The 21,431-nt window shown below is 44.2% G+C and overlaps 1 protein-coding gene across 2 annotated transcripts in view; it reads right to left on the reverse strand.

The window, feature by feature from the left end:
* Positions 1–772: 772 nt before the first annotated feature.
* The window catches only part of LOC109868451 (voltage-dependent N-type calcium channel subunit alpha-1B), a 213,980-nt gene continuing 193,321 nt past the window's right edge, over positions 773–21,431 (reverse strand). Inside the window, exons 42-52 of one of the 2 annotated variants that reach the window (XM_031802801.1) lie at positions 20,421–20,517; positions 18,096–18,201; positions 17,516–17,623; positions 15,358–15,518; positions 14,782–14,945; positions 14,448–14,577; positions 14,212–14,322; positions 12,931–12,969; positions 8,937–9,195; positions 4,186–4,409; positions 773–4,052 (exon numbers count right to left, since the gene is read on the reverse strand). In XM_031802801.1, the coding sequence (XP_031658661.1) occupies positions 3,564–4,052; positions 4,186–4,409; positions 8,937–9,195; positions 12,931–12,969; positions 14,212–14,322; positions 14,448–14,577; positions 14,782–14,945; positions 15,358–15,518; positions 17,516–17,623; positions 18,096–18,201; positions 20,421–20,517 (1,888 nt within the window). In that variant the 3' untranslated portion in view covers positions 773–3,563. The remainder of the gene's footprint in view (positions 4,053–4,185; positions 4,410–8,936; positions 9,196–12,930; positions 12,970–14,211; positions 14,323–14,447; positions 14,578–14,781; positions 14,946–15,357; positions 15,519–17,515; positions 17,624–18,095; positions 18,202–20,420; positions 20,518–21,431) is intronic. The other variant, XM_020458027.2, reaches the window with a different exon arrangement.

Genomic DNA, 21,431 nt, shown 5'->3' on the forward strand with positions numbered 1-21,431 from the left:
GGAAGCAGCGCTGATATTGAAGAGCCCCAATAGATAACATGCCCACTTTATCACCCTGGGTAACATTGTCCTTCAATATCAAAAAGTCTTAAAATGTTCAAAACAATTAACGTTGAACAATAATAGTAATGAAATGCGTCCTCAAGTGGATGGGATGCGGAGACAGCAACACCCAAACGCACTATGCATATTTGGTAAAGTCAACTTTTTCCGCTCACTCAAAACTTCTCACTTATAAATCAGTGAAGATATTATAACTTCAGTTAAGACACAAATAGGTATTTTCCATGAATAGAACATTAGCTGACTTGTTTTGAAGATCTCTCTCCATAAGCATCTGTGTGTGGCAATTGCAACCTCTCCACCGTCTCTTTCAGGACCAACTCACCGCAAGTTCTCCACAGCTCCCCGCCCACCCCTGAGATCCGAGCCAATGAAACCCCTCTTTGGTTCACACTTCACAAACTGTCTATAGCTGTGACAACAGACTCACTAGGCTACTGGGAGACAGACAGCTCCTCTGGCTAGTTTGTCAGGCAGAATTCAGATACACTTGGGGCAGGTGGTCAATGGGGGCAGGTGATTAATGAGGCTCAGACACTTCTGAGAATGACAGCAAAGGCTTGATGAAAATACAGATGTATTCAAATCTAATTATGAACTAATAAGCAAGCCCCTGCATCTGCCACTCTTACAATAAAGACATCCCCAACAAAACAGATCACCATCAAGCAGGTGATTATATCACCAAGAAATATGCCAACTCATTGGCTTCAATCATGTTCATATATCTTTATTCAAGGACTTCTATTCATACAAAATGTAATGGTAGAAACAACTGTAGGATTGACAGTCATAGGCCTATAACATATCAGGCAGCAAAGGACCCAGTTGCTCCAGACCAGAACCTTCAAATATAGTTCAATACTTCCGTTGAAATGTAATTCAAGCTCTTTGACTTTCCAAAAACGCATTAAAGATCTTCAGAAAATACAACCAGTGAACAGATTGTAGTGTATGAAGATAAACATTCTGTATACAATGTCTTTGTTTTGCACATGCACATATGTTTCATAACATACAAACATGACATGTCCAGGGAATATAGCCACAGGGAAACCTGGATGAGGTATGCCGAGACAAACCGGTGTGGTTTTAAAATTGGCGACCTATTTACTGGGAGGGTGGGGTTAGTGAGGTTTAAAACATGATGGGTGTGTTCACAGATCTAGGGGTACACACTCATTATATCCCCCACTATGACACCATATTGGCACACAGAGGTCAAAGGAAGATTCCTGCAATCCTACAAATAGCCATGTTCACATTTAATACCTTCAATTCAAAGTCTAATATTTCACCTTTGACGATCCATCAAATAGATTGCACGATATATCTGACTCTAGAAAACTAAATAAATGCTATTTCTGATTTAGTACAATAAAAACAAACATTTGTCCATCTGGGTGGTTCTATCAGAGTACATGCAAATCGACTTGCTGAACTCAAAATGCCCTGTTTGACATAATTCCATTTATAACCATTGTGCCTTCATTAATGCATTTTCAACGTACATTATATACTACATTTACATTTTACAAATCTTTGTTAATAAATCCTATGTAAAATTTGGTAAAAAGTCATGCTAAACCCTGAACCTGGAGACCCCAGAGGGTAAAGCTACAGCGCAGATGAGAATCCGTCCCAAAGTGTCATCTTGTTGCATAGCCCTACTTTAAAGAGTCAACACTCAACACAACCCTTCAATACCTGTGAACACACAAGGTTGTAGGCTATATATCAGTTAGTGAAACCCTTCACACGACCCTGCTTTCAGGAGAAATATATTTGGAATGAAAACAAACCCTTGAGATATTGGCAAAAGTGGCAGAATTCATGAGCGCACTGTACATTTACTCTACTTTATCTAAAAGATATGGAGGCATACATTTGAATATATTGTTGATATCGATAAGAACATGTCAAGTGAAACTTTCCTTGTTGGAAGGAATCACAAAGGGCACTTTTTCCCCTGGAACCACTTTTCCATTCATCTCACTCTGGCAGTGCTGTCTATTTTTGGAAGAGAAAGGCAAAAGCTCTGTATACACCCTTAAGCAAAAGTACAAAGTTCAAGACCCTGGCATGCATTACATTGCATTACATTTCTTTGGATCTGTAGTTCTGACCTACTTATAACTTCTATATTGTACATAATCATGTTGTACATAATTACCAAAAACCTTTCCCTCCTTGGAGAATCAAAGAAAAGACTTTGTTCATTCCAAACCAGCAATTCATACTGTAGTCCTTAAATTACGTAAACATCTCTTTGCTTTTCAACTATATACATTTCTACTCATATGCATAACCAGTTATTATATACATCATATACTGTATACCTCATATCATACGTTCCACCCTCTCCTCTCCAGTGTTGATACATCAAAAGTCAGGCTGCATTATAGCTTTACAATAACACATCTTTAATGATAGGCACTTGGTATTCAGCCACTAGAGCAATACGTTAGAAACAGCTGACCTACCCAACTACACTCATCACTTACACTAGGTACAACTCACAAAATAATCAACATCCTGAAAAGATATTCCATCTAATGTTATAGTTCCATAGAAAATATATTAGAATCTTCAGTCCTGTGTTTTTGTTGTTGTTGAGAACTGGTTCAACATGCCATGGTTTACATGGAAAAACAGCAGCAATACTAGACCTACTTATACTATCCTATACTATCCTTATGTATGTTTCTGTAATACCGAAAGCTTGTGTAAAAAGAGTAAAAGAGATACTAGATTTTTTGCAGAGAGGGAGGGGATTGGTGGTAATGCATTTTTATCACCACTTGTGCCTCCTGGTTCCTCTCATTTTACTTCCAGACCCAGCAGACACATGAAAGGAAAACACACACCATAAACAGTAGATCACCTGCTGGGTGTCAAAGAACATTGGCTATTCATTGTGTAGAAAATGGCGGCTGATGGTCTGTGGTCAGAGGCGATAGACCACCAGCTGCTTTTAGTCGTATGACAGCACAGTGTGTTTTGTCCTTTAGACAGCAATAGTATGTAGCCCCTGTAATATAGGGTGAAAAAGATTTTTCTGCTCAATCCTGCAGAGAAACACTGTTTAAAGTCTTAGTTGTTTTCCCCCACAGACAGTAGGAAGACATTTTGGCTTTTTTTTCTTCATCTAATAAAAGAAAAAGGTCAAATACTCAAGAGGGATTTCACATGTCCTCTGGACTATGCACACTATTGAAATAAGCTTTCATTTCAGTGCAAGAAAGGAATTGAGAAAATGTCATAGCAGGTGTCCTTTGTCCTTTAGTGTCCTTTGTGTAGAAAAGAGAAAACATCACAAAAAACGGGAACCTTTTTCAATGTTTTACACATCTTTGAACATACCCCACACCCGTGGCCACCTAAGAGCACACAGGAAACAACAAAACTGTACTGTCATCTGTACAAAAGATGAGCGAGTTCATCAACGTTCCAGCTAAAACGCTTCCAGATATGTGGAGGGGGATGTTAGCTATGCTACACTAGCACCAGTCATCCTCTTCCTTCTCATGAAAACTCCCAGTCCCTCTGGGGCTGGAGCTTGAAACGGCATTGACCCCAAGAGTGAAGTGGTACCCGTTTGGGATCCCAGCCCCATGGGAGGCTGAGGCAATGATCCTAGGGGAGTGGCTCCCTCCATGGTCGCTCACAGCATCCTGGAAGTCGTCAGGCTCCTCAGGGAGTCTGCATGGTGGGGTGTTCCGCGGACAGGGGCTCAGGTTTGGGTCTAAGCCAATGAGGGTGACGGGTATGGGGGGTGACTCCAGCAGGGCGTTACGCTCCGAGAGTCCACGACCGAGAAAGGACTGGTGCCCTGTGGAACCAAACTGCATGGGCAAGGAGTTTCCAGTCTTGTAGGCCACGGCGGGGCGGGGGGTCAGGGGGGTCTGGGGGAGCTGTCTGCGCCCACGGCAGGATGGGCTAGATCCAAAGGTTAGGACCACTTGGCTGCCTTTACTCATCCTGATACTCTACAGGAGACGGAAAACAAAGCAGAGAGTCGTAGAGATGAAGCGATGGACAGGATATCGCCCCCCCCCTTAACCTAAATCATCTCACCCTAAAGCATCTCTCCCTCAACCCCCAAGCTCCAGGGCCACTCACCTGCTTCAAGAGGCCTAGGTCGTGGGTCTCTCCAGGGGAGGTGGAGCGGCTGGGGCCAGCTGACTTGGTGTGGCAGTGCTCCCTGCCTACGTAGCGCTCACAGGAGTAGTAACGCTTCGTCTCCCCGGCTGCAGAGTGGTGCCTCTTCTCATGAGGCCGGCCGCGGTCACGCTCCCTCGCCCGCTCCCTGGTCAAGCCCTCCACAAGGGGGTCAACAGACGAACCTGTGGCACACACACACAATATTAGGGACTTATGTAACATACAGGCATGTGAGGTATGTGCATGTGTATCCCTCAGACCAAATTAAAAGGTATAAAGACAAAACATCAGAAAATAATTCCTGCGGACCAATTTTCTTTCAAAATCCAATGTCTGAAGAAAACCACAATGACAGAACAGAAAAGCTTCAAGTGGCTGTTTTTCACTCTTCATGTGTCAGAGCCCTGTCCTGGTGTGTCTGTCCCAGAGGAATGTATCGCTTTCTCTGCATCTCCCTCCCTCTCTGTCTTCATCTCAACCTCCCTCCTTCCCTGTCCTCTCTCCCTCCCCTCTCTGCCCTGCCAAAAGGTGTCCATAAATCCCCCTGACTGGGCCTGCCCAATAAAGCCCAGCTGCTGCTGGCCTCTAACGCTAACACAAAACCACCCTGCGCCCCTGGCACTACCCTCCACCTACACTACACCATGACCACAGACTGATCTCTATTGCAGATCACCTCCGTGTCATTATCAGTGGATGGCTGACCAGCCAGCCCACCAGTTCCATGGATCATGTTTCTGCTTCTTGGAGGTCATGGCTAGGTTCCAATTAGCACCCCATTCTCTGTGTATTGCACTACTGTTAACCATAGGTCCCTATGGGAGCTGGTCAAAAGTAGTGCACTATATGGTGATTAGGATGCAATTTCAGATGTCATACAGCGCAAACAGGGACTTAGGGGTGCCATCATAGTCTCTGAGCCATGTGAAATGGTACGGTATATGTGTGGTTGTCTATCAATTAGGTCAGTATGGGTTTGAGTGTGTATTGATGACCTTTGACCTATGTGAGAAAACATGGACTACACTGTCATACTATCCAGGTCTGTGCCCAAACAATTTGAGCTTTTACTTTTAAAAATCCACCTTTCCAGAAACAAGTCTTTCACTGTTGCCACTTGCTATAGACCACCTTCTGCCCCCAGCTGTGCCCTGGACACCATATGTGAATTGATTGCCCCCCATCTATCTTCAGAGCTCGTGCTGTTAGGAGACCTAAACTGGAACATGCTTATCACCCCGGCCATCCTACAATCTTAGCTTGATGCCCTCAATCTCACACAAATTATCAATGAACCTACGAGGTACAATCCCAAATCTGTAAAAACTGGCACATATCATCCTAACCAACCTGCCCTCCAAATACACCTCTGCTGTCTTCAACCAGGATCTCAGCGATCACTGCCTCATTGCTTGCGTCCGTAATGGGTCTGCGGTCAAACGACCAGCCCTCATCACTGTCAAACGCTCCTTAAAACACTTCAGCGAGCAGGCCTTTCTAATCGACCTGGCCCGGGTATCCTGGAAGGATATTGACCTCATTCCGTCAGTAGAAGATGCCTGGTTACTATTTAAAAGTACATTCCTCACAGTCTTAAATAAGCATGCCCCATTCAAAAAATGTAGAACCCAGAACAGATATAGCCCGTGGTTCACTCCAGAGCTGACTGCCCTTGACCAGCACAAATACATCCTGTGGTGTACTGCATTAGCATCGAATAGTACCGCAATATGCAACTTTTCAGGGAAGTCAGGAACCAATATACACAGGCAGTTAGGAAAGCAAAGTCTAGCTTTTTCAAACAGAAATTTGCATCCTGCAGCACAAACTTCAAAAGGTTATGGGACACTGTAAAGTCCATGGAGAATAAGAGCACCTCCTCCCAGCTGCCCACTGCACTGAGGCTAGGAAACACTGTCACCACCAATAAATCCACGAATTGAGAATTTCTATAAGCATTTTTCTACGGCTGGCCATGTTTTCCACCTGGCCACCCCTACCCTGGTCAACAGCCCTACACCCCCCATAGCAACTTGCCCAAGCCCCCCCATTTCTCCTTCACCCAAATCCACATAGCTGATGTTCTGAAAGAGTTGCAAAATCTGGACCCCTCCAAATCAACTGGGCTATACAATCTGGACCGTCTCTTCCTAAAATGATCAGCTGAAATTGATGCAACCCATTATTACTAGCCTGTTCTACCTGGATTTCGTATCGTCTGAGATCCCCAAAGATCGGAAATCGGCCGCGGTCATCCACCTCTTCAAAGGGGGAGACACTCTAGAGCCAAACTGCTACAGACCTATATCTATCCTACCCTGCCTTTCTAAGGTCTTCGAAAGCCAAGTTAACGAACAGATCACTGACCATTTTGAATCCCACCGTACCTTCTTCGCTATGTAATCTGGTTTCCGAGCTGGTCACGGGTGCACCTCAGCCACGCTCAAGGTCCTAAATGATATCATAACCTCCATCGATAAGAGACAATACTGTAAACTGTATTCATCGATCTGGCCAAGGATTTTGACTCTTGTCAATCACCACATTCTTATTGGCAGACTCAACAGCCTCGGTTTCTGAAATGACTGCCTCGCCTGGTTCACCAACTACCTCTCAGACAGGGTTCAGTGTGTCTTTGCACTTTGAGATATCAGCTGATGTAATAAGGGCTTTATAAATACATTTGATTTGAAACTATCCTTCTGTGGCCTCCAACTGCTCTCAAATGCAAGTAAAACTAAATGCATGCTCTTCAACCGATCGCTACCAGCACCTGCCCACCCGTCAAGCATCACTACTCTGGACGGTTCTGACTTAGAATATGTGGACATTTACAAATACCTAGGTGTCTGGTTAGACAGTAAACTCTCCTTCCAGACTCACATTAGTAATCTCCAATCCAAAATGAAATCTAGAATCGGCTTCCTACTTTGGCGATGTCATTTACAAAATAGCCTCCAACACTCTACTCAGCAAATTGGATGCAGTCTATCACAGTGCCATCTGTTTTGTCACCAAAGCTCCAGTTACTACTCACCACTGCGACCTGTATGCTCTCATTGGCTGGCCCTCGCTTCATATTCATCGGCAAACCCACTGGCTCCAGGTCATCTATAAGTCTTTGCTAGGTAAAGCCCCACCTTATCTCAGCTCACTGGTCACCATAGCAGCACCCACCCGTAGCACGCGCTCCAGCAGGTATATTTCATTGGTCACCCTCAAAGCCAATTTCTCATCTGTTCGCCTTTCCTTTCAGTTCTCTGCTGCCAATGACTGGAATGATTTGCAAAAATCACTGAAGCTGGAGACTCATATCTCCCTCACTAGCTTTAAGCACCAGCTGTCAGAGCAGCTCACAGATCACTGCACCTGTACATAGCTCATCTGTAAATAGCCCATCCAACTACCTCATCCCCATACTGTTTTTTTTTTTTTTTTGGGGGGGGGGGGGGTTGCTCCTTTGCAGCCCAGTATCTCTACTTGCACATTCATCTTCTGCACATCTATCACTCCAGTGTTTAATTGCTAAATTGTAATTATTTTGCCACTATGGCCTATTTATTGCCTTACCTCCCTTATCTACCCTCATTTGCACACACTGTATATATACTTTTCTCTTGTGTTATTGACTGTATGTTTGTTTATTCCATCTGTAACTCTGTGTTGTTGTTTGTGTCACACTGCTTTGCTCTATCTTGGCCAGGTCGCAGTTGTAAATGAGAACTTGTTCTTAACTGGCCTACCTGGTTAAATAAAGGTGTTCTCAACTGGCCTACATGGTTAAATAAAGGTGTTCTCAACTGGCCTACCTGGTTAAATAAAGGTGTTCTTAACTGGCCTACCTGGTTAAATAAAGGTGTTCTCAACTGGCCTACCTGGTTAAATAAAGGTGTTCTCAACTGGCCTACCTGGTTAAATAAAGGTGTTCTCAACTAGCCTACCTGGTTAAATAAAGGTGTTCTCAACTAGCCTACCTGGTTAAATAAAGGTGTTCTTAACTGGCCTACCTGGTTAAATACAGGTGAAATAAAGAAATACAAAAAAAAACTATTGGCTGCTGAGGCCCATGTTCTGTGGGGCCCAGGCTGCCAGAGACATTCTCCACTAGAAAGTTTATTTTAGCCTCACTCAGTCACAGCCTGTACATGAGACGTGCTAATTTCACATCGTACACAGTTTGTAGAGCGGCCGCCCCGTCGCCCCTAAGGGGAGCTACTACTGGAGCAGCTTAGCCAACATTTTATAACTACCGTTTTTGAGGCCATAGAACAAAGAAGAACGGCAAATACAAATCAAAAATCTAATCCACACAAAGCAGATTTTCCTCGGGGAGCTCATAAGTCTCTTTGCTAGTCAGATGGAAAACTTGACACACAAAATCGCTGGCTCAAGTCCTTTGGGAATCGCAACAGAGAAAACCCGTTCCTTCATAACCCGATCAGGGCCTTAATCCGATAAGGAATTTATGCCACTATGCAAAGGCGTCCTAGCGATTTGGAACAAGAGCAAAGGGCTCTGTCACTGCTTCTGAGAATGAACGTTTTCCTTACTCCATTTCTGTATGAATTCATAGTTCAACAACTTGGACGGCATGGGTTCCACAGTGAGTGAGATATCTTCGCAAGTGTGTATGTTGCTGCATGACCATGTGAAACAAGTCTGTGTGTGTATGTGTGCACATGCATGCATCATGTGGGTACCCCTCTCACATGCTGTACTAGAAGGCTGAACGCTGGTTGCCCTGTCAAGCGACTTCTGCTTCTTGTCCCTGTCCTTGTCCCTGCGTCTGTGACAGCGGTGGTGGTGATGGTGGTGGGGCCTGTCCTGGGCTTGACCTGGGGCTGAGGAGGCCTGGGCTTGGGCCTGGCTGGGCCGCCCCAGGGTGTAGTCTCTCAGACTCATCTCCCGGTGGCACTGGGAAGCCAACGTGGACGCCGACCGCCTGATAGGACTGATGTCAGCAATAGGCTGAGAGGAGCGAGCAAAGAGGAAGAACAGTGAGAGGAGGAATACAAGATGGAGGGCTAGCTACCATAGTAGTGTAGCGTTAGAGTGTTATTTTATACAGCACAACCAAAGCACTACTGGACTGGAGCACCAAGCACCAAACTGTTCACTAGACACAGTACAGACAAGAAAGTACGATCGACCAGTGGACACCACTCTCTGGGCTTGAGACCGACGTTCAACCTCTTCAGAAACAGATGTTGAGGAGACATTTCTGACTGAAACACTCCGCGATTTCCACTCACTATATTTAATCTTGAACACATCACTAATGATTGGTGTAGCACCCTTCGAATCCCAAATCAACCCCTTTGCCCCTATCCCTAGGCACATGATATAGATCTGAAAGGATACGGTAGGTATAATCAAAATGATAATGGTATGTAATGACTCTACCTTGCCCCTGGCCCCTGGCTAGCTCAGGTCCAGGGCATTATGTGAGGCTTGCTGACATTGTAGGAAGGCTCAGCATCAGCAACCCGCATGTAATGCCCTGGACCAGAGCTATAGGTCTTTGGCACACTAAGTGGCAACATACTGGCACCATACCATATTCACCATGCTACCTAAATCTATCACATTTTTGGGATACACACAGGTGCATAGGGGGTAAGCAGTAGGGTGTGATTTGGGGTTGGGCGTACATAATGTTTGGCCCATGTTGTTAAAACTTGTCATATGCTATCAGGAGACACTGCTAGTGACGAATAAGCAGGGTGTTGACATTTCCCATGACATATTTCACACCTTGACAAGCTCTGATTTTTCTGTGTTTGAAAGAAGCTTGATTAACATGGCAAAAGACAACATGATGAACTTTAAGAGTGCTGGAAATTCATGAACAGCTTCTATCAATGTGGTCCATTAGTAGTAAGTACATGACAACAGTTATTTCTAAAACATTTCAATACTGAACATCAGGGTGATACTGTAGTTGCTTAATAGGAAATGTCACCACCCTGCCAGATTCTTCTCTGACCGAATAGCTCTGCCTGGACTGGAGATACACAGTAACTGAGCTGATAGGCTGGAACACTAACTACGTTATCACCCCCTCTGTTGGTCACAGCCTGGGTGACACCCTGCCATAGTTGACCCATAACACTGAGTAGTCTCCTGGAAAAAGCATGGGAGTATTCCCAATATAAAAGTCCTATTCAAATTCCAGTTCTAAGTTGAGTTCTTACTTCATTGTTGAATCGGTCTCGCCACAAGTCAACTGACAAATATTATAGATCATAACCAAATTGATTATTGAGGTATACACTCTGTTGTGCTTGTTCCAAGAGTTCCTATCACACAGTCCTGCCCAGTAGCTTCAGTCAGTGGATTGTACAACAACAACAACATATGGAAATAAAGAGAGAACAGTACAGTTATGTCAGTAGGAAAATAGCAGTCGCTGCTTACATTAAAACATTAACACACCACCCACTGAAACAACACAAACACTAATTCTCACAAATATCATATGTCACTTAATGGCAAGGAAGCAGAAAATGGCATACCATGTATGTATGTGGGGAACTTTCAAAGTACTAAAACACTGAACAATAGTTCTACTGTGGGTGACGTGGCTCTCGAATACTCACACCAATATGGACTTTAACTAATGTCTAAAGAGTGTCAGACAGATAGTGATCAATGTTCCCTCAAAAAAATGTAGGCACGGTGCAAATTTCAGGACCTGCTGAGCGCAAACTTTGTGAAAACATTGTGAAATTGTGAAAATTCCTTTGCAACTTCCGGCGTGTGTTTACTGTGAACACTGAGGTTGTACCCGCTTTAAGTTACAGTTTTAACAGTGGCCAAGTAGGCTACTGTGGCTATTTTATCATAATGTCGGCCTACCAGAGTGGCCTACCATCAAAAACATTGGAGAAAATGCATCCCATAACATGTTAACATGGAAATAAATAGCTGTTATATTTCAGCCTACAGCAGCAGCCACGGTGTGGTGTTCAATGTAGGAGTTTTGAAAAAAAAACACACGCAGTGCTAGACATTAACCTGTTTATCCACTTATCCTTCAGACAAGGAGGTGACTGAAAATGTTGTGTTGTTAAAAAAAAAACGCATCTACTCACTGTAAACACAGTCCAGTTCAATGTAAATGGCACAGATCCATATATGGCAATGGTATATTTGCATATAGACCTACTGCAGCTCTGATTGGTTTTGTCACACTGGTCTGTGTAGAGTATGGGCTGAGTCGTGCATGTCAATGCGTTCTGCCTACAACAAAAGCTCTTGCATAGTTTGTTTTGTTTCGATATGTTGCATTAAAAGTGGCTAATATTGCGTTGATTCGATCACAATTGCCACAGTAAAGAGAAATGTTGATAGTGTTAACTGTGAAAACTCTAGAACAGTGGTCACCAACCTTTTCTGAGTCAAGATCACATTCTGTGTCAAAATGCAAGCTGAGATCTACCACTCAGATGGTTTTTACATGAATTGCCCTGCCAGTGCATTGTTGTTCGGGACATTTAAATTAAAAAAAATCAACATTTAAGGTAGGCTATATGATCCCACCGGTAATAGATCCGTTGTTGTATTACTTGTGATGAGTGAGCATACATTTAAATAATTCGCTTTTTATTTTACTGGGCTGATGGTGGCTGCATCTGATGGTCAGTCTCAGAGGAAGGAGAGAGCAGAAGACTGAGGGTCCACCTCTCAACATCCCTCATCTCTCCCTTCCCTCCACTGACACTGACCAAAAAGGGAACCAACCGTTCCAGCTGATGGCGAATCTCAAGTCGCACCACATTATTTCTGCCTCATGCACAAATTCATGTTGTTACTCCTATGAACAGAGAAAGTAAAATATTCCTCGATATTAAAAAAGACCCAAGCCGCTAATAATAACACCTATAGATCCACTTTCCTACTCATTCATTACTGCTGCAGTGCTTGTTGCAGCGCTGAGTGGAAATAGGAAGAACATGCATTTTATGGGTTATAACAGTGTTGAATACAGTGTTGACAGTGCTGAGTAAGAACTTAAACATGAATTAAGTCATACAAACAGCAGTTCTTTGCTGTATTCATTGACAGTCTCTCTCTAGTTATGGTTTTAAACGTTTTGAAATCTCACAGTATCAACTTTTCTGCTACTTTATTGCAGACACGGTAAACTGAGCCATTCGATTGGCCAGCGGTAAGCCTATAGGGCACTTGATTTGATCTCTGGGCCCGCCGGAAAGGCAGAGTTTGCACCTTCAATCACATGAAATGGTTCAAAATGGCAACAGTTCGCCTACCCGGAGCGCAGGGCAGCTGAATCGGGTGCACCTAACGCCAACAGCTCCAGTCGAATGGGAAAAAAAATAGGAACACAAGGCTTTATCATTTTTTTTTACAGAAATGTTTGGAGATCGACTAGGAATGCCTTAGAGATGGTGATCGACTGGTTGGTGACCACTGCTCTAAAAAGTTGAGTGAAGTTCAAACTCCTGCTTCTCTCAGTGGGCTGATATTTTCTTCTGCACGGCAGACCTGGGGGAGCTCTGCGCACGCAGCTTAGAGGGAACATTGATGCTGAGAGTGTGTGAACTCTGGAATGGAGGGACCACAGAGGCAAACAGAGTTGGAAAAAGAGGAATGGGAGAGAGAAAGGGAAAGAGAGAGATATATAGAAAGCGATATATACAAAGAGAGAGAGAGAAAGAGAGGCGGAACAGGTGTACATACTGCCAGGTAGGTCCCAGGTAGGTGACGAGGGTGGTTCCGCTATCAGACACAGGAGGGAGGTGGGCACAACATTAGCCATGGGAGTCAAGAGGAGAAGAGGATGGAAGGAATGGGACTGGATGGAGAGACAGGAAGACAGACTGACAGCAAAGCGAGACAGACAGGATTCATTTGGTTAGACGTGTGAACCAATCACACAGCTGGAAAGAAGGGTCCGGAAAAAGTAATCAAGAGGGAAGAAACCAAGACTCCATTTACCACAGGAGCTGGGAGAAAAATATACAAATAAAAAGACAGAAAATGAATGTCAGTAAAACAAATTTGGGACATTAACTATATCCATAATGGATATAATAACATTTGTGTGAAAAACCAAATTAGGCAAATGGGTCAAAAAAATATGTGGAAATGGATGTCAACATTTATAAACAGCAAGGTGATGATGGGGCATAGTTGAAATACGGGTTTATGCAATTCCCCACAGACTTTTCCACCTGAACTTTTCGGGGAGAGAGATATTTGCATATTACATTATTGCGTAAATTATATTACACAATGTGACCATCAGATTATCATCACTTGTTTAAAACATGAATCTTTTATCTTGTGTAGAATGCCAAATACTCGTTCACTGTGTTGCTGGGGACATGGCTCTACATTCAGATTGGTTGAGGAAATATTATTGTGAGATATCACATAAGGTCTACATAACAAATGGCACCCTATTCCCTATATAGTGCACTAGTTTTGACCAGAGTCATATGGGCCCTGGTCAAAAGTGGTCTACTGTATAGGGAATAGGGTGCCATTTGGGATTCACACAAGGTCAGCAGGATGACTTGATGGGCACTGACAGACAGCGTCTCTGCTTTAGGTAGCCTGTGGCTGCTTTCACTAATTCATTTCTACCTACCTTTATCTTGTTTCCTTCTTCTACTCTCTTTCTCTATCCTACTGTATGTTCCCTTTCACTTCTACTACTTCCCTCACTCCCTTCCTCTCTGACTATGTATCCTTGTAATATCATCATCAAGTCCTACTGACTGTATGACAAAGAATTATTTCATACCGCCAACTGAGTATTAACTGTGTTGTACGAACCCTAACCTGTATAATGTTTACTACTGTACAACTAGAATTGCCCTAATGTTTACATTGTCCTATTTGTAGAATCAATGCCCTTTGAGTTGTGCAGGCACCATGTTGGCAGCCCTGGCGGGTCTTGGCGGGGTCCTATGTGAGAGAGTATAGGGGTAAGGCAGTGAGTGATGAAGGACTTACATTGTACTGGGAGTCCAGTCTTGGCATGGAGGCTGCTCTGCCATGGTCATCCAGACCAGAGTAGCCCCCTATATCAGCACCGTTCTCCACCTGCCTCATCTCCACTGATTCCTGAAACAACACACAGTAGGCAATTTAGGAAAAGTTTGCAACCACTAGTTGTGTGTACCAGAGGTTTAAGAGTGAATGGTTGCTTGCATATTTCCCATCTTTGGTATAATATATGTACTAAGTACCTGAGGTTTGTTGGAGTAGGGCACGTCCTCTGACTGGCCTCTCTGTAGAATCCTTTTTCTACTGCTGGTCCGTTGGCCCTCCTGAGACAGTTGCTCTCCTGACTCTTTTATGGGACTTCTAGTGCTTGGTCTGAGGTTAAACACACACACACACACACACACACACACACACACACACACACACACACACACACACACACACGCACATTAGATTACATTATTAGTCAACATGATGTGCTACGTCTACCTGCTTTACTACATGGGTACAGTATTTGAATGTTAATCCATTGATATTCATGACTCTGCTAAGAAAACCCCATGGATGGGCACTCACACTGCTTCCCCATTGGTTAGAGAGGTGGTGGATGGCGTGGGCTCTGCCTGAGACTCTGGTTCAGGTTGGGAGGATGGCAGGGGATTGGCTCTGGAGACTGTTGTCCCCTCCTCCTGCATATGGTTCATGGGCATGGGGCAGAAGAAGGCTGGGCCCTTTTTATTCTGCAGGAGATACAGAGAGAGGAGAATGTAATATGGTGACGTTATGAATGCATTAAATTCCATCCCATTTCTAGTCCTTCATCAGTCACAGTAGTGACAAATTCAATGGATTTGGAGCATAAAACTCACTAATAATTTGGCCCCAAAAGAACACCATAGGACCCAATGCCTTTTCGTCTGTATGGGAAGATTTATCTCAGGAACATCCATGAGAGTCAGTCCCATGCATGAGTGCAGTTTTAAGATCCATAGATGTGGATAGAGGGCTCACTTGCTACAAAGCCTGTTTTAGCATGGGAAGCGCCATTGACAACTTTTACTATTTTGAAGAAGTTTAGATAGCCCTCAATGGCACTGCCCATGCTGTCATAGCAGCAATTATGGCAAAGATGAGCTGTCTATACAATCCTACCTTAATTGTCCCTGTGAAGTCCAGTCCCAGTTGCTGTTCCAGTCTCTTGGCCCGGTTCTGCTTGTAGTAGTCAAAGATCATGAGGGCAGCGTAGACCTTCCCCACTGTCAGCTCTCGGTTTACAACCGCAAAGGGGCAAAGTAGCTCATTGAACTCATCATCTGAAAGGAGAGAAGGAAGAAGGTGAGAAGGAAGAATGTGAGAAGGAAGGAGGAGAGAAGGAAGAAGGTGAGAAGGAAGGAGGAGAGAAGGAAGAAGGTGAGAAGGAAGGAGGAGAGAAGGAAGAAGGTGAGAAGGAAGGAGGAGAGAAGGAAGAAGGTGAGAAGGAAGGAGGAGAGAAGGAAGAAGGTGAGAAGGAAGGAGGAGAGAAGGAAGAAGGTGAGAAGGAAGGAGGAGAGAAGGAAGAATGTGAGAAGGAAGGAGGAGAGAAGGAAGAATGTGAGAAGGAAGGAGGAGAGAATGAAGAAGTTGAGAAGGAAGGAGGAGAGAAGGAAGGAGGAGAGAAGGAAGAATGTGAGAAGGAAGGAGGAGAGAAGGAAGAAGGTGAGAAGGAAGGAGGAGAGAAGGAAGAAGGTGAGAAGGAAGGAGGAGAGAAGGAAGAATGTGAGAAGGAAGGAGGAGAGAAGGAAGAAGGTGAGAAGGAATAAGGAGAAGTAAGAAGGTGAGAAGGAATAAGGAGAGAAGGAAGGAGGAGTGAAGGAATAAGGAGAGAAGGAAGGAGGAGATAAAGAAGAAGGAATGAAGGAAGGAGGAGATAAAGAAGAAGGAATGAAGGAAGGAGGAGATTTTAATTTAATTTTACCTTTATTTTACTAGGCAAGTCAGTTAAGAACAAATTCTTATTTTCAATGACGGCCTAGGAACAGTGGGTTAACTGCCTGTTCAGGGGCAGAACGACAGATTTGTACCTTGTCTGCTCGGGGATTTGAACTTGCAACCTTCCGGTTACTAGTCCAACGCTCTAACCACTAGGAATGAAGGAAGGAGGAGATAAAGAAGAAGGAATGAAAGAAGGAGGAGATAAAGAAGAAGGAATGAAGGAAGGAGGAGATAAAGAAGAAGGAATGAAGGAAGGAGGAGATAAAGAAGAAGGAATGAAGGAAGGAGGAGATAAAGAAGAAGGAATGAAGGAAGGAGGAGATAAAGAAGAAGGAATGAAGGAAGGAGGAGATAAAGAAGAAGGAATGAAGGAAGGAGAGAGCAGTGGAGAAAAGTTGAAGCACTAGTTGTCTTCTCTCCACTACCAGTAGATGGCATCGGAGGAGACAGAATGAGGGCGAGTGTACTGTTGTGAAGCCGCGCGTGTGTGTGTGTGTATATGTGTGTGTAAACATAGCTCCCACATACAGAATAGACAGAACAAGCAGTCAAAAGAGAGAGTAGAAATTAGCAGAAAGCCTGGCAGTTGAGCCAACACACCCCTGGAGAGATGACTGGTCTTTGGTGAAGCTCAGTGCTCTGAAGATTATTTCCTGTATTTTCTGTCTCTCTAAGTTCTTTCTTACTTCTTTCTCTCTATTGCTCTGCATTTCAGTTTCTCACTCACACCCTTTAACACAAACACACACACACACACACTCACACCCTTTAACACAAACACACACACACACTCACACCCTTTAACACAAACACACACACACACTCACACCCTTTAACACAAACACACACACACACTCACACCCTTTAACACAAACACACACACACACTCACACCCTTTAACACAAACACACACACACACACTCACACCCTTTAACACAAACACACACACACACTCACACCCTTTAACACAAACACACACACACTCACACCCTTTAACACAAACACACACACACTCACACCCTTTAACACAAACACACACACACACTCACACCCTTTAACACAAACACACACACACACTCACACCCTTTAACACAAATACACACACACACTCACACCCTTTAACACAAACACACACACACACTCACACCCTTTAACACAAACACACACACACACTCACACCCTTTAACACAAACACACACACTCACACCCTTTAACACAAACACACACACACTCACACCCTTTAACACAAATAAACACACACTCACACCCTTTAACACAAACACACACTCACACCCTTTAACACAAACACACACACACTCACACCACCAGCGTGGCTTACTTTTATATGGTGTGACCAGCAGGTCGATAGTCTTCGGAGGCAGGTTGGGCCAGACTCTGGAGATCTCTTTCCTCAGGTCAGAGTCACACAGACGCTGGGCCAGGACTCCTGTTGAGAGACAAACGCCTAGGTCACATCACATACATCCTTACTCATTCATCAGCACCAGAAACTAATGTCCCACACATTGTATCACATGTATCAAGCACCTCAGAGTAGAGTGCTGATCTAGGATCAGGTCCCCCCCTGTCCATGTAAGTTCATACATTTTATCTAAAAGGCTTAACTGATCCAAAGTCAGCATTCCTACTGTTGATGCTTGATACATATGGCCCTAGACCGAGCAGGACGGATTTATTAGGCCACCACCCTCTTCTTTGAATGATGACACAATATTATTGTGATTTCTGTAAGTAAACAACTTTTATACTTTTGTACTTTTATTTATATATATATCCTTTAAACTGTTTTTTTTACTTGATTTATGTTTTGTATTTATTCGTATTTGCCATATTCCCATTCTACTACTGTGGTTGGAGTGTGTTTTTGTGTAGAGGTGGTTAGGTTAAAGGTCACTGACCAGACGCCAGTTTGATCTCCAGAGCAGTGCGGATGAGCGCCATCAGAGTGGACGTGAAGTGCACCGTGTTGTCATCAGCAATGGGCATGTTCATCTTAACCAATCGCTAAGGAGAATAGAAACCATGGTGAGGGCCCATTAGAACACCCACGTTAGGATCAATAGGCCTTTAGGGAGGTTCTGTGTGCTGGCTGTAGAATCTGAAACTGTCCTAATATGGACACCATAAATGCTAAATGAATTGATATGTTTCACTTGAGAGCGAGTGTGGACTTCTAACAGCCAGTGGCTTCACTTAGTTTCAGTCCAGCACACAGAATCGCTTTCAAGGAACACAACAACACAAGACATCCCAGAGAGGAAAGAGAACATTCAGAGCAACACTCCATGCAAATAACGTGAGAGTGAGACTATGGGTCAATGTTTGAGATGGACATTGAGGGGGACATGCCCAATAAATCAATGCAATGTGTATTAGTACTCCTCAGAGAAATGCATGGTGAGTTCATCATCTTATGGATGATGACAAGTGACTGAAAAGTGACTTAATAGCAATTTAATAGAAACTATGAGTGGTGTGGATGAAGTGGAGTGTAGTCCTTTTCTGAATTCAGCAACCACAACATGATAGAACCAGTTCACATGTCAGCATGAATCCAAGGCAAGCCCTGGAGTAGTATGTTTTAGTGCTGCTATGAAAGGATGAATGAAGCCATGTCTGTGTTATGGGGCCACACTCCACCTAGCCTCCTTTCATTGTGAGAAGGCTAGCAGAGTAGAGAGATAGGTTGCATCCCAAAAGGCACACTACTCCCTATATAGTGCACTACTTTTGACTAGGGCCCATAGGGCTCTGGGCAAAACGAGTACAATATATAGGGAATAGTCTTCCAATTGAGACTCAGACATAGTGACATACATGCATGTAGAGCTTGATGCAGGGCTAATGGGGAGGCAGAATGAGGATGCACACAAAAACATGCAGAGACTGGGAAGGACAGATCCTATTGTCTTCAAGCCAAGCGGAGGGGAATTGCAGATGAGACGTGTTTGTGTGTGTGTGTGCGCGTGCAAGCAAGCCTCCCTTGAGCTCAAGAGAGCGTACTTCCATGCGGGAGCTGTTACAATACAGAAGGAGAAGAGGAGAGGTGGAAGAGGAGGAAGAGGTGTGGAGGGCCTGACATGTCATGTAGTGCCCACTAGAGAGACAGGAAAACCACAGACTTGTGAGACCATCACCCAAACATACAAATACTGTATATACACATAAAGGTACACACATACTGTCAAAAACACATGAACGCACGCACACGCACACACACACACAAACAAAGTGGAGTTAGGTAGATGAGAGAAATCCCAATACGGAGGACAAGAAAGGTAATTTAGCAGGGATTGTGAAGCTCCGCTCAGATCCTGAGGGGGACAGAGATACACAGGTACCTCTGTTCATTAGGGAGGGAGTTGAGTGAGATGCATTTTCCACAACAGCAAAGAAAGGGAGGAATCATTTTAAAAGGCTAGCCTCGCTCCAGTGTGCCATGTCTCCCTCTCATTTCTCCCTATTGATTCATCTCTCAAAAGCAGGAGTTACATTTGGAGAAGCCACACATGTCAGACCCAACTAGTCGCTTGGCAGATGCTTTTATCCAGGGTACGGCTAGGTCTGTTTTAACAATGATTCATCTAGACAGCTGTGTACATGCTGGAACCACTGACAGTGGCAAACACCTGAGTACTGAACAATCGTACCTTGGTCCACAATACAAGCTCTCTAAATGCTGCCACACAACACAGAACAGCCCATAGAGTATAGACTCAGGGAGAATGGAGAAGACTAGAGGGGAAAGGTTGTGTTTTTAATTGTATTACTCTTCTATAGGACTAATTAAAGGGGAATTCCACCACTTTTTAACCTCGTATTTATTATCTCATTTTATGTGAAACGGCACATTTGTTATACAGTGAATTTTCAAAACCTGCAATGAGTTTCTAGATAAATTCATGTTAATAGTGTGGCTTGTGTTCACTGTCAGTCTTCATTTCTTCTCAGGTGAACAGATCGAAAACCTAGTTTAAAAACAAAACAAGTCTAAATGGCCAGACGGAAAAGTGAGCACAGTAAACACCAAACGCCGAGAGAGGGCAGAAGAGAACATCAACAACAGACAGAAAGAGCAACAACAAGTACACTACAAGAGCACAGCAGGAAGTGGCTGTGACAGACTGATAGAAGCCGGGAGAGATACAGGGCAGGTGGGAGTGAGTGACAGGCGTGAGAGGAAGACTGCTGGGGGAAGAGGAGGAGGGGGGGGGGGGGTCTACCTTGTAGGCGATTCTGGGCGGGCATTTCTTTCCCAAACCTAGTGGAGGGGACATGTGACGGAGCATCTCGTACATATCGAGGTAGGTCATACGGCCACTTCACAGGGGGAGAAGTCACAGGAGGAGATCACAGGGGTCAGAGAGAGGGTTGGAGGAATCCAGGTAAGGTAGGAGGAGGGGGCAGGGGGAGTTAGAAATTACCAAAAGAAGATGGTTAAACAAAAGAGAAAATGATAACAACAGAAATCTGTGTTATTTTAGATTTCCAGGGCAGTGGATTCCGGGGCGGGATGCCAACCCTGTCCTGCTTGAGACTGGGATGGATCACAGGGTTGGACAGGAAGAGGGTGGGGTGTTTTTGGGGAATTGAGATGGCAAAATCATGAGGTTGGATTGATCATGATGTGTATGTAGTATGTACATGTATATGTATGTATGCTCAGGGCAAGGTTGCAGCTTCACTGTTCAGATGTCTTCTGTTCCTGCATGCTCCGAGACATCAGCGGTAACCAAATTGAGCAGTCTCCCGGGCCTACTCTGAGAAAACCATATAGGCCTACTGCATACTGCATTCAGTATGGTGAAAACAGAGATGATGATGAAGCCTGGTCAGTATACTGTAATGAGGCTTACATTGTGGCATTGTTTTCCATTAGTTGCCATGGTTACCCACCAGCTGGTTAGTATGAGAGGTATGTGTGTGTGGGTGTGTGTGTGTGTGTGTGTGTGTGTGTGTGGTTGAATCTCTGGCACTAGGAGTCATTCACATTCATTCACTCAACCTCATCCCTTCATGATTAAGGGGTGTGTGGGGTTGCAAACCTTGTAGGCCACCCTATTAGGACACTTCTTCCCTAAGCCGAGAGGAGGCGAGATAAAACGCAACAATTTGTACATATCCTGATAGCATATCCTTTCGCTGTAAAAGACAAGACAGGTTAGAGGAGGTTAGGACACAAACACAACAATTTCCAATGACTTAACATGTATATCCTCCATTGTGTGCAGTCA

This window comes from Oncorhynchus kisutch, linkage group LG23 (assembly GCF_002021735.2).
Source record: "Oncorhynchus kisutch isolate 150728-3 linkage group LG23, Okis_V2, whole genome shotgun sequence".
In the NCBI taxonomy this organism is placed as follows: Eukaryota; Metazoa; Chordata; class Actinopteri; order Salmoniformes; family Salmonidae; genus Oncorhynchus; species Oncorhynchus kisutch.